The sequence below is a fragment of the Aristolochia californica genome, unplaced genomic scaffold (genome assembly GCF_029961685.1).
Source record: "Aristolochia californica isolate CCGP_79_NKW_82.1479 unplaced genomic scaffold, dmAriCali1.0.hap1 SCAF_7, whole genome shotgun sequence".
In the NCBI taxonomy this organism is placed as follows: domain Eukaryota; kingdom Viridiplantae; phylum Streptophyta; class Magnoliopsida; order Piperales; family Aristolochiaceae; genus Aristolochia; species Aristolochia californica.
This window is the reverse complement of record NW_027182268.1, coordinates 36,117,734-36,133,432: the sequence shown is the minus strand read 5'-3', so window position 1 is coordinate 36,133,432 and position 15,699 is coordinate 36,117,734. Positions and strand designations below refer to the sequence as shown.

The following is a 15,699-nucleotide window of genomic DNA, read 5'->3' as shown; positions in this document are numbered from 1 at the left end:
AGTGATTATTCTCCCAACAATTTACTTCTATCCTCCAAAGGTTATACAAATATTCTCTGCATATGAAAGGAAATTCTCTACTTATAATGGTTTAAGGTGGGTGAACCACCTCTCCTTCTCTCTCTCATTTTCTGTTTGTCAAGTCTTGCCTTCATGGAATCGCAATATGTAGCGATGCCAAATCATCTCTTCATGAGATTGTGACATGTGGTGTGGTCGTCTTTTCTTCACAAGATTGCAACACATGGTGAAACTAAGTTTTTCTCTTCACAATATCACAACATGTGTGAAGCTAAGTCTTTACTGCATGAAATAGCAATATGTGGCAAAGCCAAATCTTGTCTTCATAAGATCGTGATACGTTGCAAGGCCAATCTTTTCTTCATGAGATCGTTGCAAGGCCAAATCTTGTCTTCATGAGATCGTGACACATAGTGAGGCCAAGTTTCCTCTTCCTAGGATTATGACCCGTGGTGAGACTAAGACTCTCTCTTGATTATGCCACATGTCAGATGACATGAAACTACATGTTGTGCCATGTGTCAGCTATTATGTTTGGATTATGTGTCACCTTACATCAAAATGGTCTAGACTGTAAATCTTTGATCAAAAGACACAAACAATCTATTTGTTTGATTTGATTTTGATAGTTGTCCCACCTTGATTAGTCAAGACCATTAACTTTTAAGTTGACCTTGAGAAGACCATGTTGTCTAGGGGTTGACTCTATGTTGAATTCTACGGTTGTCGGTTAAAGTTTAAAACTTTCTTTACTAATTAACTAACTATTAGTTGAACTGTAATTGTGGTTTTAGAACTCGTGTCATACTAGGTCAAGATGTTTGGTTCATGGTTAGTCTGTCAATCAAAATGTTGACTTTCATTATTGCCTAACTATTTGATAAACTTTTTTTTATTTTGACCAAAAGTTACGTTCATTCTTCTTTGCACCATTAGTCAGTACACCATCCATTCTTTGTTGACATATATTTGATCATGTGTCAACATTAAGTTGTCCCTTCGACTCAAATGCAGAATCATCTGTCAAAATGCTTAACCATTAAGGCTCCACCATTGGTCAAAACTTGCAATTTGGATAGTTGATCAAGGTTCCAAATACAATGGAGCTATGATGTCTACACCCATATGCATAAAAAATACAAAAAAATGTCCCCCTTTTAAATAAAATGGTCTATGATTTGGGCTAGGAATATAATTGGAAGTACTATGGTAAAAATTTCATAATTTTGATCAAAATCACTATTAAAATAACCCTTTTATGAATATGCCTCTCTTTGGGGTGCAAATTTTTGTGTCAATTGATATAGGTTTTAATGGATTGAATGGGTCTTACTATTACTTAGCTATGAGTTTAATTTTGTTTACCACTGCTCAACTTTTTAGTTGGATCACTTGCACTAAATCCACCTACTTACCTTTCTATTAGGATCAATTGCTTGCCTAGTCAATTCCCATTACTAAATCGATAACTCGATCGTGATATTCATAATTACTAAGAGGATTTTCTTGTGGTCAGCAATGAAAATGGAAGGCTTAGTCATTTTTAATTTTTTATAAATAAATACATAGAAATTATAAATAAATAAAATATATTACATATTATATTTAAACTTTAACTAATATTTTTTTACATAAATATATCCCTTGTTATTATTGTTATTTTTCATTTTTCACTTATATCATTTTCTAAAACTAAGGAAATAAAAGGGCAATAAACATGGAGCATGAATGGGTTAAGGGTGCAAAAACCCTCTTATTTAAAACACTGTCACCTTCGGAGCAACCACTAGTGGCAATCCTCCTGGAACGCAGCACGTCAAAAGGAAAAGAAGATGTAGATTACTTTTTCTTCTTTTATAATTCTCTCTAATGAGATGAGAGTATCAAATCAAACTTGTCCTCAATGGCGAGGTGACATCATTTGGGTTTGAAAAGAAAATGAAGGTGTTATCAACGATGATCTTTTCCCCTAACGCTGTACAAATCTGGGACTAGTTAGGCTGTGCCATCCTCAAAGCTACATAAGCCAGAAGCCTGTACCCGACCAACATGAGAGCCAAGACAGCCACATCGTAGCCTTTGTTGCCAAGCTCCATATGCTTGATGGCTGGATAGTCCAGAACCTGGCAAGTGATTCCTGGTCCACACTCGTAGTAGTCGTCTTCACTGTATTGCACCCCTAGCAGAAGCTTGTAGCAGTAATAGCTGAAAGAGATGTACTTCATCCAAGCGATGAAAGGTGGTATGTGTTGGATGTAGTATCCGCCGGCCAGCAGAAAGGTTAACATTGTCACTGAAGCTAATGTGGTCGCTTGCTTCACATCCATGAGAATGGCTCCTAGAGCTAGGCCAAGCCCCTGGGACACCAAGACACTGTAGAGGATGACCAACAGAGTGAGGAAGAAATTGGAGGGTGTTGCCTTGAGGCCTCCCATCCAGTAAGTGATCACTGTGAAGATGGTCGGGAGCACGAGTTCCATTGGCAAATCGCCGGCCGTCCGAGCAAAGTAGTAGGATGATAGACAGTACATGCCGGAGGATCGCTCTTTGATTAGCATCAAACGCTCTTGAGGGAATGTGAAGATGGCGTTGAAGAGAGGGAAGAAGCCCCAGAATATGGAGAAGAAGAAAAGTAGACCCACCTGTTCAAGAGTCTGGTTAGTTTGTTTTTGAGAATATATCAGATGAAAGGAAAGAAGAAAATCAAGAAAAAAAAGAAGGAAAAGATTCAAACATTGGTCATTTCGTTTTCTTATAGTGATACAAATGGTCCAATAAATAGGAATTGATTGATACCTGATCTTGGATGTGGGAAGGGTCAGAGTGCCACCAAAGGAGACCTGCAAGGATGGCAACCGAGGTGACCTGAAAAATCCTTAACCCAGAAAAGGATTCGTGTCTCCTCTCTTTCAATCCCCTACAGAGCAGCACTTTGAATTGATTCCACCAGCATGTTCCCCAGTATTTCTCTGAACCTGCTATCACCATTTAGGACTAGTCAAGTACTGTAACTTTCTGTTGGCAACTACTCTTTGCATCACTTGTTCATAAGTGAAGTTTTAAATATCATTTTGGAAAATCATGTAAGAGAAGAAAAGGGGTATCTGTAGTTGTTTCAATTCTTCAGGAAAATAAAAAGGTTCTACGATCCATTGATTGATAATGAATAAAACGTGAGATTCTTCAAGCAAACTCTGGAGTATCTTTTCATTGTATACTTGAGAGCTAACTCTTAAAATCCAAGACCAACAGGGTCTTCATTAGATGTGAAAATATCTTTTAGACACTTGGTGAAGAGGAAGAAGAGTATATCTAACCCTCATGCTTCTCTAAAGTATTTATACTGGCATCAACTACAGACAGAGTAGCATTCTGTGTTTTTCCTTTCATGCGGTAGAAATTTGTTGCCATTTCTTGCAAAGACCAAAAAGAAAGCTATGATTGCTTGCAATCAAAGAGTGAAACACTTCCAAATTCCAATTGAGAGCATAAAAAATTAATGCAGGAGATGGTCTCAATAAAAGAGAAAGAGATAACAGCAGTTCATCTTGTAATTCTCAGTATTCTGGTTTCTGGTACTCACCATTACTGGAAGTTTTTCGAGCTCTCGAGGAAGTGGTCTCCAGACGGCTTGAACGAATCTCTGCCTGCAACCCATTGTACAAATTCCTCTTAAAGGACAACATCAGGGATTGCTTCAGAGAATTTTGATCGCTGGCATCTGGTCGAACATGTCGACCTCCTTCCCGGGCATCCGGTGCGACGCCTGAAGACGATCGATCGTCCCCATATGCACAGGAACACATAACAGAAAGCAGAGAATAACTGTACAATTCATGTAAATAGGGTTTTCCATTTTGATTTCTATTCGTCCCACTAGAAAAGATAATATATGACAGGATGCTTATCAGATGGGTTCCAACATCACACCATGGGAGTAGTCAGTCCTTCCACGATTGAGAAAGTAATGACAGTGATGGAAGCAAGCAAATGCACGCAAAAACAAAAATAGACAGAAGTGATAAATCCACACGTATCAAAGCGGAAAACAAAAAGGAAGAGAATAGCTTTTTCTTTTCTGTAAAAACAGAGATGACACATTACACAAGAGAGCGAAAGACAGAAAAAACAGAGATTGAAGATTTTGAAAAGCCTTGCTTTTTGTATTTTGAGGAAAAATGGGGCTCGAGTCGCTTTCCCGGAAAATAATATCCATGGAAGAAGGAAAATTAAATATTATCAAGGCCAAAATATTACTTTTTACATGCTTGACCTAGGATAGGAAAATATGGCGGCATTGATGAGTTCAGGGCAGCGCCGTTGCTTCGACTGCCTTTTTTTTTTTTTTTTTTTGAATATCGTACTAGTTCTTACTGAAACAAAGAGGCTCGTACCATTTGCGAGATCAAGCAGGAAGTCTGCAGGATTGACGGACACGCCGGGAGCGAAACCAATGGATTCGAAGAATTCGAGAGCCCTGGAGGCGACCCCGCTGTAAATGGGGGTTCCCTCCGATAAGACAACCACCTTGTCGAACATCTTGTACAACCGGCTGGATGGTTGGTGAATCGTCGTTATAATCGTTCGGCCAGCTCTGGCAAACCCCTGGAGTGTCACGATGATCCGCTGCGCCGTCGTAGAGTCCAGCCCGGAGGTAGGTTCGTCTAGCAGCAGCAAGCTCGGGTTCACCAGCATTTCTTGCCCGATACTCACACGCTTCCGCTCTCCGCCAGAGAGGCCCCGTAAGAGTGGCCCTCCGACGATGCTGTTGCGGCACCGAGCCAAGCCGAGTTCGACGATGACGGACTCGGCTTGGTCGAGTTTCTCTAGCTGGGTGAGTGTATTGGGCAGGCGGAGCATGGCGGCGTAGGCCAGCGTCTCGACGACGGTGAGGTGTGGGTAGAGGACATCGTCCTGGGTGACGAAGCCGGTTCTGCGTTTGACTGAGCTGGAGAAGGGGTGGCCGTTGTAGGTGACGGCGCCGGTGATCTTGCCCGGAAGCCGTCCGCCGAGAGCCGTCAACAGGGTCGTCTTTCCGCAGCCGGAGGGTCCCAGCATCGCCATGATCTCCCCAGGCCTGACCATTCCAGTAATCCCGTTCAGTATGGCGCGGTCCAGTTTCGTAGTGCTCCCTCCCAAGCAACCGCAGGCTTCTTTGTGCACCGTGCTGATACTGTATCCCACGTCTTCAAACTGCAACATTGAACATACTCAATCAACAGGAGAAAACCATTCACGACCAGCGGGCAGATCAAGGTGGGAAAAAAACGAATGCTTTTCACGCATTTGAATATTAATTTGCTGCTCTTTCTTCTTACCGTAAGAGTCATGGGGTGTAACGAGATATGTAGAATGGAGAAGGCGTTGCCATTCTGAAGCTGAATCTCCGGTGGCGGAGGAGTAGTCCGTCGACGACGCTCGACAGAACTAGTCTCCGTCTGCATGGCAAGCTGACATTCTGCAGGGTCTGCATGAACGTCGGAGACATTCTCCGGCCGTGCCGTGACGGGAATCCGGCCAGTCAATTCACTCTCTCCTTGCGGTGGCATCATCTTTTCTCCGAGAAAAAAGAGAGAAAGAGAAAGAACTGAGGTGTTGAGCCGTGTGAAGTGAAGCTTATATAGTATGGTAGGAAGACTCACATGCCGTGGGAAAAAAAAAGGTGGTGGTGGTGGTGGTGGTCATGGGAACTTCTATGAGGAAGACACGGGGAGGCCCTCCTACGTCTACGTGTGTGATTATTTGTCGCCTCCAACATTCAAGAGTAAAAGCGATATGCCACATAGGAAGACAAAATGTTTTTCTCATCCTATGAACAGCAATTTTCGCTCTTTCACTCTCCTCTCCCTCTAGCCTGTCTACTTCATCGTCTCTACACTCTCCACGAATGGATGATTCTCTTGAGGTCTTCGGAATTATAATCAAACATTTATGGCAGACTTTTATAAGTGAATCTCTCTGATTCTATCTTATACCCATACGCAAGAAAGAAAAAAAGCCCAAATAGTCTATAAATCCTAGACTGATTGGAAATCCTCCGATTCGATACGGATTGAACGAAGCCCCATTATGTATAAAGCTCGTTCAAGCCTAATTAAATGATCGACTGATGAACTCAGACTCGTTAAATGAAGGCCTCTTGAATTTGAGTAGAACTATAATCTCATACCAACATTACGACACTTAATCAATTATAAAGGCGTAGTTCAGTTCAATATCTAATATAGAAAATCTTTTACATCTACCATCCTTTGACAATCCACCCTTAACTCATTCTTGGCCACACCCTCCCAAGTTGAACCACTTGACCGATGCGCTCTCGATTCCATTCGCCTCACCCTCTCCCACCTTCGCACCGGGCCCGGCCTCCGATCGTCGCACCTCCAAAACAATAGCTCTACCGTGTGGCTCACCAACACATACATGTGCACCTCTCCTTGCAGGCACTCCGTTGGGCAACTATTGCTCTTGATCCCCTCCGTGTAGATGGTAGCAGCTTCCGCTTCTCCAATTGTTGTCGCTAACACTCTGGCCTTCCGCGCCTTTCTCTCCCTCTTCTCCATCTCTGTCTATCTCAATACTTCCTGCCCTTCCTTTGAAATCTTCATCGAAGCCACAACCTGCCACCATTTCCATCGCCGCCAACAGCTCCAGAAGCGTGTCACCGACGCTGCATCAAACTCTCCCCCCTCGAACTACATCTCTTCGCAAGACGATGCGTTCTCTCTGATTCTGATCGCCAAAGTCATTACAAGTACCACTGCTCTTCACGTCCTTTTGCTTCCAAGAATCCTCAAAACACATCTCTTCAACGGACAGTGCGCTCTCTCTGATTCTGTCTACCTCAGGCGCTATCAGTGCTACTGCTCTTCCCGACATTTTGCTTCCAATAACCCTCAAAACACATCTCTTTGCCAAACGATGAACTCTCTCCAATTCTGTCCGCCCCAACCGCTACCAATGCGGCTGCTCTTCCCTTCTTTTTGCTTCCAAGAACCCTCAAAATACATCTCTTCACCGTATGATGCGCTCTCTCTAATTTTGTTCACCCTAGTCGCTGCTCTTCCTATCTTTTGCTTCCAATTACCCTCAAAATACATATCTTCATCGGACGAGGCACTTCCTCTAATTCCGTCTGCCCCAACCGTTACCAGTATCACGTCTCTTCCCGTCGTTTGCTTCCAAGAACCTTCGAAACAAATTTACTGCCAATTCATAGTTTTAGTTGCTACCAGCAAAGATTTACCTCTCTAACTGTAACCTATTTTGAGGGGGCACAATAAGGGATTAGAATAATTCAATCAGTTATCGGATAAGATATCATTGTATTTATCTCATATTGTAATTATCTTCTTATATAAAATTTATTTTTTTATTCCAAATTATATAAATATCACCCAGAATTCTAGATTTCAGTTCAATATCTAATACCAAACGAAGACTATAAAAGGAAGGGTGTGTCTTTTAGGCTTTGAAATAACAAACCCAACTGTACGGTTCTTTGCTCCCTTCTCCCCTTTGAAGGGTTTTATGTTTTTTACACGTGTTGAGAATCGGTTTAAAGAAGGTGGGAGAGATTGCGTAGTGTTCCCTCAGAGGGATTGGACGAAGCCGTATGTCACCATCCTGTGAAAGCTCGTCTTCTCCCGTCTTCGACGCTACTGTTCCCAATCGCTGAGCGCAGAACCTCAGACACACAAACTTAATTATATTCTCTTTAAACCATCTGGCCCGTCTCCTCCGTCGGATCTTTCCGTAAATCAGATTAGTCCAACTCACCGTGAGCACGGTTCGATACTTCAAAAAGTTGTGCTGGTCTAATGATCCATACCAGGTGGCATCTGTACATTTTTATTCCAAAGCGTAATGTTCTCTTCTCTTTCTGATCCATTCAACTTGCTTCAGTGTATGGAAGATCAAGGCTTCATTAAACCGAAATTAAGCTTGTTTAGTTTACAGATAATAAGTCCGGTTTAATTCAATACGACGACTGCTTAGTGATTACTGCGTTGACGGTGAGGTTCAGCCATGGGAGGCGATTTGGAGTTGCAGTGGAATTGAGAGAAACGAGGCGAGAAGATTGCGTGGGGTCAAGCAAAGGAATCTGTCATGGATTATCATTTGGCTGGGAATGATTCTTAATGACGTTCTCCACACCGCAATCTCCTACTATGCTGTCATTACGTGATTAACAATCTTTGAATCGAATAAAATACTGTTTAAACCGTGTTTCATACTAATTAAGGAAAATCATGAATAATATCAATTCACCTGACATAAATTTTCTTAAAACTGACAAAGAGGACGGGCAAAAGGAGCAACAAATCCAAACTAGTTTTGCTTTTAGCCTGTCTCTTGCACCTTTATTATCGACAACCATGTCCACCGTTCTTCGTCCCAAAGTTACTGGTCAAGTTTGAATGGGTAAAGCTAGAGGGAAAAAGAGAGAGGGTGATAGATAGGGGAAAGTACTGCCATGGTGGACCAGAGCTGTGCTCCATTACTCCGTACTTACATGAGCTTCGTCTCTTCTGTGCATTATACACAGCATTAAATCTCTCTCTTCGCCTTCCCTAGTGTTCTACTAATGGCTAGCATTCACTTTACTACCATCTCATGTTTGTCTCGCTAGTGTGATGGTACTCTCCGGTACGTTCCGTCTCTTCCTGCACAACTTGCACCGCTGCTCAGAAAGCAACTCGCCAATTCCGGCGACTCTCCGTGTACACTGTCACTTTTGATCCACGACAGCATCCCAATAACGCAATCTCTTTCGTGGGAAAAGATATCACGATATCCTACGGTCAATATCCTTTGATTCGACGTGATCCCACGCACAATATTTGTGTGGGCGGCCTAGACCACCAACATACAGTCCTCTGATTTCATACCCAAAACAGAGAAGAATCATATCTGGTTTTCCGGTTTTCCTTTCCCTGAAGCAATGCTGCTTTTCTGTACCTTTATCTTCTTCTTCAATACTCTGGGTCTTTCTATGTGATGTAGCCTTCGTGGAATTTTGGGAATGGTGATCGAAGAAAAGAAACCTTGCACGGACTGTCAACTTCGCTGATTTATCTACAGCGTCGATCGGAGATATATATCGACGACGGAGTTGGACTGGTCTTTCGAATTGCTTTTATGGGAAAGATGATCAACATTGCCTCGTCATTATACGCATTACCTTTCTTCTGTAGATGATGTCTGCTTTTGAATGGAAATTAAAAAGAGATGGGACCAAAGATACGTAGAGATTTAAAGGAGTACGTAACCATATTATTGTCTTCCTTTATTTTTCTTTCTTCTGGGTACGGCTTTTTGGATAGAGGGCGGCCCTCATGGAAAAGGCAGCACAGCATCACATGGCTGATCGGAGAAGAGGAGTCACCTCGAGGAACCCTAAATGCGCACACACTGGAACCGTAAAAGTTTGTTCCATTCGGGGGACACTTGGCGACTTCGCAAGCCTTTTATTTCGGGGTACAAAGATCACAGACTTGACATCACTCCACTGGTAAGCAGAAAGAGCATTCCATCGCCACCATTCTGGATGAACACGACGCTTTCTGTCATGTCAGCCCTTGCCGCACATCATTTGCCTTGCGCTATTCAAATTTCCTAGTTTATCAGATTTCCCAGTTGTTTTCACTGAAAAGCAAACGGCTTGATATTCAATTACTTTTTCCATGCATGGGAATCACGAAAGTTAGCAATGAACAGAAATTTTACATTTAGGTCCAAGCAGCTGTGCAGCTTGTCTTCCTTCTGACTTGAGTTGACAGCAACAGAGAGCAGTGGAGAGAGGGTTCGTGCATATCCAGGAAACTAAACTAGGAGATGAATCATGGCCAACCAACCAAGAGCGCAAAAGCTCTGACCGTGCACCGAGAACCCTATTGATGGGAAAGCCTATGGAATCACTCTTCTCCAGCCATTAACAAGGGTCTTTTGCTTTTGCAGGGAGGTGGGATCATTCTCCATATCCGAAGACGCGTCAGGTCCTGTCTCAGCTGGTATGAGTTAGGTCTTGGTCATGGAGAGAATCGAGTTCTTTTACGGAGGATGTAGCCCAGTTTGGGTTAGGCCAATGCAGTGCTGATTCAAAACTCTTTTGAATTCTCAGTGGATTTCAATCTAAATGACTCGGAAGTCATCTTTATTCATGGTTTCCTGCCTCGATGATGCTGATAGTTGTAGAGTTTTGGATGAATAAGGGTGGAAGACACGCAGAGGTTGAAGAATATTTCACGCCAGACGGTTGAGGTATGGCAGACAGCAAGGGCATGGATGTCGCCACTTCCAGAACAACTCCAGTGCGTAGAGAAATCCTTCAGCCATTATCTTGGAGAGGATTATTGTCAGCCACCCGAAGTCGCCTCTATGGAAGCTAAGATTGATCTGGGGAATTTTACCAAAATACCGGTTTTAAACAACTTATTTATGAAAATAACGAAGACCACAAATTATTTACAAAACTACCGAACTTTGACCGGTCCACCGTATATGTGGACAGTCAAAGGTGACACGTAAGCTTTGACTGTTTACGTGTCGCTCCATCATCAGTAGATGAACACATAGACTGCCACGTCATTATTATTGACACATCATTCGCCACGTCATGATAAAATTTTGAATAAATTTAAAAAAAATTAAAAAATCACATACACTTTTTATTACCTTATATCTAAAATAAAAAATTATTTAAAAAATTAATAAACAATTAAAAAATTAACTCTTACTTACTTAACACCATTTAATATCAATTAAAATATTTATTAATTAAAAAAATTATCGTTATACTTTTTATTTCTTCATATTTTACAAAATAAAATAAAATAAGTAAATTAATTAGATTTAAAATATTTATAAATTAAAAAAATACAAAAAAAATATTTTAGAGTTTAAAAATACTTTATTTGTATATTTTATCACCTTATTTACGAAATAATAATATTTACAAATTTTAAATATTTATAAATTTAAAAAATCTTACTCTTAAGTCTTACCCATATATTATCGATTTAAAATATTTAAAATTTTTAAAAAAATACAAAAAAACTATTTTAGAGTTTAAAAATATAATTTATTTGTATATTTTTATCACCTTATTTATAAAATAATATTTAGAAATTTTAAATATTTATAAATAAAAATAATCTAACTCTTACCCATTTACTATGGATTTAAAATATTTATAAATATTTTTTTTATTTTTAAGTCTTACCCATATATTATCTATTTAAAATATTTATAAATAGAAAAAAATTTACTCTTAAATCTTACCCATATATTATCCATTTAAAATATTTATAAATTAAAAAAATATACAAAAAAAATTGTTTTAGATTTTAAAAATATAATTTATTTGTATACTTTTTATCACCTTATTTACAAAATAATAAATTATTAAAAAATATATTATTTAATTAAAAATCTTACAAAACTTTACAATAATTTTAATTTGGCAAAAATTTTATTAACATAAAATCAGAAATTAAACAGTAAATCCATAAAAATCAATACAGTAATTAAACACCTAAATTCAAATTAATATTATAATTAAATAAAATAATTCTATTCAATTAACAAAAAGGGGAAGGGAAAGAACATCGGCGGCGAGAGGATGAACAGAGGGTTGAGCGGAGGGCGTCGAGGGCGAGGGCGAGGCCGAGCGGCGGCAACAGGGGCGAGGTCGAGGCCGAGGCAGAGCAGCAGCCGCAGGCGAGCGGCGGCAGCGGGGACGAGGCCGAGGCAGAGCAGCGGCCGCAAGCGATTTTCTCCTCCACGATTTTCTCCTCGCCTCTCGTCTCGGCTGCTCTCCTCTCGTCGCTCGCCTTCTGCCGCCTCCCCTGCTGCCGCTCACCTCCCCTGTTGCCGCCGCTCGGCCTCGGCCGCTCGCCTGCGGCCTCTGCTCTGCCTCGGCCTCGACCTCGCCCCTATTGCCGCCGCTCGGCCTCGGCCTCGCCCTCGACGCCCTCCGCTCAACCACTCTCTCTTCGTCTCAGCCTTATCATTCGTTCTTTTTCTCCGTTCCCCTCTGTTCATCCTCTCGCCGCCGACGTTCTTTCCCTTCCCCTTTCCTCTCGCCGCCGACGCTCTTTCCCTTCCCCTTTGTTCGTCCCGGCCATTCTCTCAAAACCTTGGGGTGATTTTTTAGGGTTTTTGTTAATTGGATAGAATTATTGTATTTAATTATAATATTAATTTGAATTTAGGTGTTTAATTACTGTATTGATTTTTATGTGATTTACTGTTTAATTTCTGATTTTATGTTAATAAAATTTTTGCCAAATTAAAATTATTGTAAAGTTTTGTAAGATTTTTAATTAAATAATATATTTTTTAATAATTTATTATTTTGTAAATAAGGTGATAAAAAGTATACAAATAAATTATATTTTTAAAATCTAAAACAATTTTTTTGTATATTTTTTTTAATTTATAAATATTTTAAATGGATAATATATGGGTAAGATTTAAGAGTAAATTTTTTTCTATTTATAAATATTTTAAATAGATAATATACGGGTAAGACTTAAAAATAAAAAAAATTATTTATAAATATTTTAAATCCATAGTAAATGGGTAAGAGTTAGATTATTTTTATTTATAAATATTTAAAATTTCTAAATATTATTTTATAAATAAGGTGATAAAAATATACAAATAAATTATATTTTTAAACTCTAAAATAGTTTTTTTGTATTTTTTTAAAAATTTTAAATATTTTAAATCGATAATATATGGGTAAGACTTAAGAGTAAGATTTTTTAAATTTATAAATATTTAAAATTTGTAAATATTATTATTTTGTAAATAAGGTGATAAAAATATACAAATAAATTGTATTTTTAACTCTAAAATATTTTTTTTGTATTTTTTAATTTATAAATATTTTAAATCTAATTAATTTACTTATTTTATTTTATTTTGTAAAATATGAAGAAATAAAAAGTATAACGATAATTTTTTTAATTAATAAATATTTTAATTGATATTAAATGGTGTTAAATAAGTAAGAGTTAATTTTTTAATTGTTTATTAATTTTTTAAATAATTTTTTATTTTAGATATAAGGTAATAAAAAGTGTATGTGATTTTTTAATTTTTTAAAATTTATTCAAAATTTTATCATGTAATGACGTGGCAAATGACGTGTCAATAATAATGACGTGGCAGTCTATGTGTTCATCTACAGCATCGCTCTGATGATGGAGCGACACGTAAGCAGTCAAAGCTTACGTGTCACCTTTGACTGTCCACATATACAGTGGACCGGTCAAAGTTCGGTAGTTTTGTAAATAATTTGTGGTCTTCGTTATTTTCATAAATAAATTGTTTAAAACCGGTATTTTGGTAAAATTCCCATTGATCTGACCTTGGAACCTGCCAGCGCCGCTGCTCCACTATGAAATCCGTCATGGCAAATTTAGGCCGCTTTATGATCTTTAATGTTTTTTAATTGGGAATTTTACTAAATAACCTATTTTTAATAAATATGAATATTCAAAATTTAATATAAAAAATACACAACTTTGTCCGGTCCACGTGTCTACCATACAAAATGATGCGTCAACTTTAACCGTTTATATAGTGCCACATCATCATGTCCCATAAGCATAACACCATGTAACCACACTTTACCACATCGCCATGTCACTAAACAGGTGTACAACATATCATCACACGTCATCAGGGAATGTGTCAGCACTCCAAAACATACATTTTTTCCGGATTTTTCTTTCAATATTGATTTAAGTTCTTTTCTAATAGATTTTAAAAAAAATATTAATTATTGGTTTAAAAAATCTTACACATTTCATTTCCTTCAATTTAAATTAATAAAAAATAAAATTATGTTTATTGATTATTTTAAAATATTTTTCTAATGTAATTGATACCTTACATAATCGAATTTAATATATTATTTAATTTAATACAATATTTATAAAAATTTAATTTAGTTTTAAAATATCTGATTTGTTGATATGTTTTTTATTACATTTTTTATAACAAATATTATATTAGTATAATAATTACTTAAAAATAAATTCTAATATATTTAAAAAATATATTCTAATCTATTTAAATTTTAAAAATATTTGAACCTTTTTAGTCTTTAAAAATCTTATTTGTCGATACATGTTTTATAATCTTCTATTTATTTTAATAAAATAAAGAATATAATTAGTAATTAATTAAAAATCATATTCTAATCTTTTTAACACCTTTTATTGTTGATATATGACATTTAAAAAAAAATAATATATTTAAAAAATATTTAGTTTTTATAAAATCTTTTTTTGGTTCACGTTTTTTACCTTCTATTTATAATAATAATAATAATAAATTAAATAAGTATATTAATTAATTAAAAATCATAATTTTAAAATATATTAATTTTATATTTAATAAAATAAATAGAAGTTAATAAAATAGGTAGCAAAAGAAAGATTTTTAAAAATAAAATAATATTTTTAAAATATTTATAAAACTAAAAAATATCTGAAATATGTAATGAAATGTGTTAAATACATTAGAATATGAATTTTTAATTATTAATATAAAATTATATTTTATTAAAATTAATTAAAGGTAATAAAATACATACCAAAAAAATCGATTTTTAAAAATAAAAATTATTTTTTAAAATATTTAAATATTTAAAAATATCTCAAATAAATAATAAAATGTTTATAATAGATTAGAATATGATTTTTAAATAATTATCATAATTTTTTTATATTTTATTAAAATAAATTGAAGGTAATAAAACACATACGGACAAAAAATATTTTTAAAAAATAAAATAATTTTTTAATATATTTTTAAAAAATCAAATATCTTAAATCAATAATGAAATTTGTTAAAAAAATTAGAATATAATTTTTAATTAATTAATATGAATTTAAAATTTTGTTGTTATAAAAAACTAAGGTAATAAAATTTTTAAACCCATAAATAAATGTTAGAATACAAATGAACTTAAATCAATAATGAAAGAAAAATTGGAGAGAAAAGGTATGTTGATGCAACGCATTGACAATGTGTCATGATGACATGTTATACGTATATTTGGTGAAATAGCAAGGTGATGATGTGTCAAGTGATATGATTCTTTCGATTTGCTGATGTGGCACCATATTAGTGGTTAAATAACTGTCCACATGTAGTTGACCGGTCAAAGTTGTGTATTTTTATATTAAGTTTGAAAATTGATTATTTTTTTAATATTTGTTAAAAATGGATAATTTAGTAAAGTGAAGAAAAATCAACCACTCCATCCTGCATGTTGTTGATATTAATAATTAAACAATATTTGAAACGTTATTGGGCCATTCTAGTCACATAGATTGTAAACCTATTTCTACAACATGTTCTAGTAAATTGCAATTGTGAATTTTTTAGGACAAGAGCAACAAAAAGAAGACAAAATGAGAATTGACACAAGCCAAAAAGACAATCATTAGGTAATTTGCTCTCTTACACATTCTATTTATGAAGTCTATTAAATAGAAGTATATAAACTAGACTACCAAAGTCCCAAGTATACCCATCTATTACTAATCAAGACATTAAGAGATACAAGACCAACTAACAACTAGAAAAAAGTTTTGTTAATGAATAATCCCACATGGATTATTGAGTACAAAGATCTCGAGTTTATTACCTTGGAAA

The 15,699-nt window shown here is 36.4% G+C and overlaps 1 protein-coding gene across 1 annotated transcript; it reads right to left on the bottom strand.

Moving 5' to 3' along the window:
- Positions 1-1,875: 1,875 nt before the first annotated feature.
- On the bottom strand, positions 1,876-5,573 carry LOC137936377 (ABC transporter G family member 21-like). Its single transcript, XM_068780989.1, has 5 exons — positions 5,340-5,573; positions 4,416-5,214; positions 3,605-3,787; positions 2,818-2,996; positions 1,876-2,663 (listed from the first exon to the last, which is right to left on the bottom strand). Exons 1-5 carry the CDS (start codon positions 5,571-5,573, stop codon positions 2,013-2,015), a joined length of 2,046 nt encoding a protein of 681 aa, XP_068637090.1. The 3' UTR covers positions 1,876-2,012.
- Positions 5,574-15,699: the final 10,126 nt, after the last annotated feature.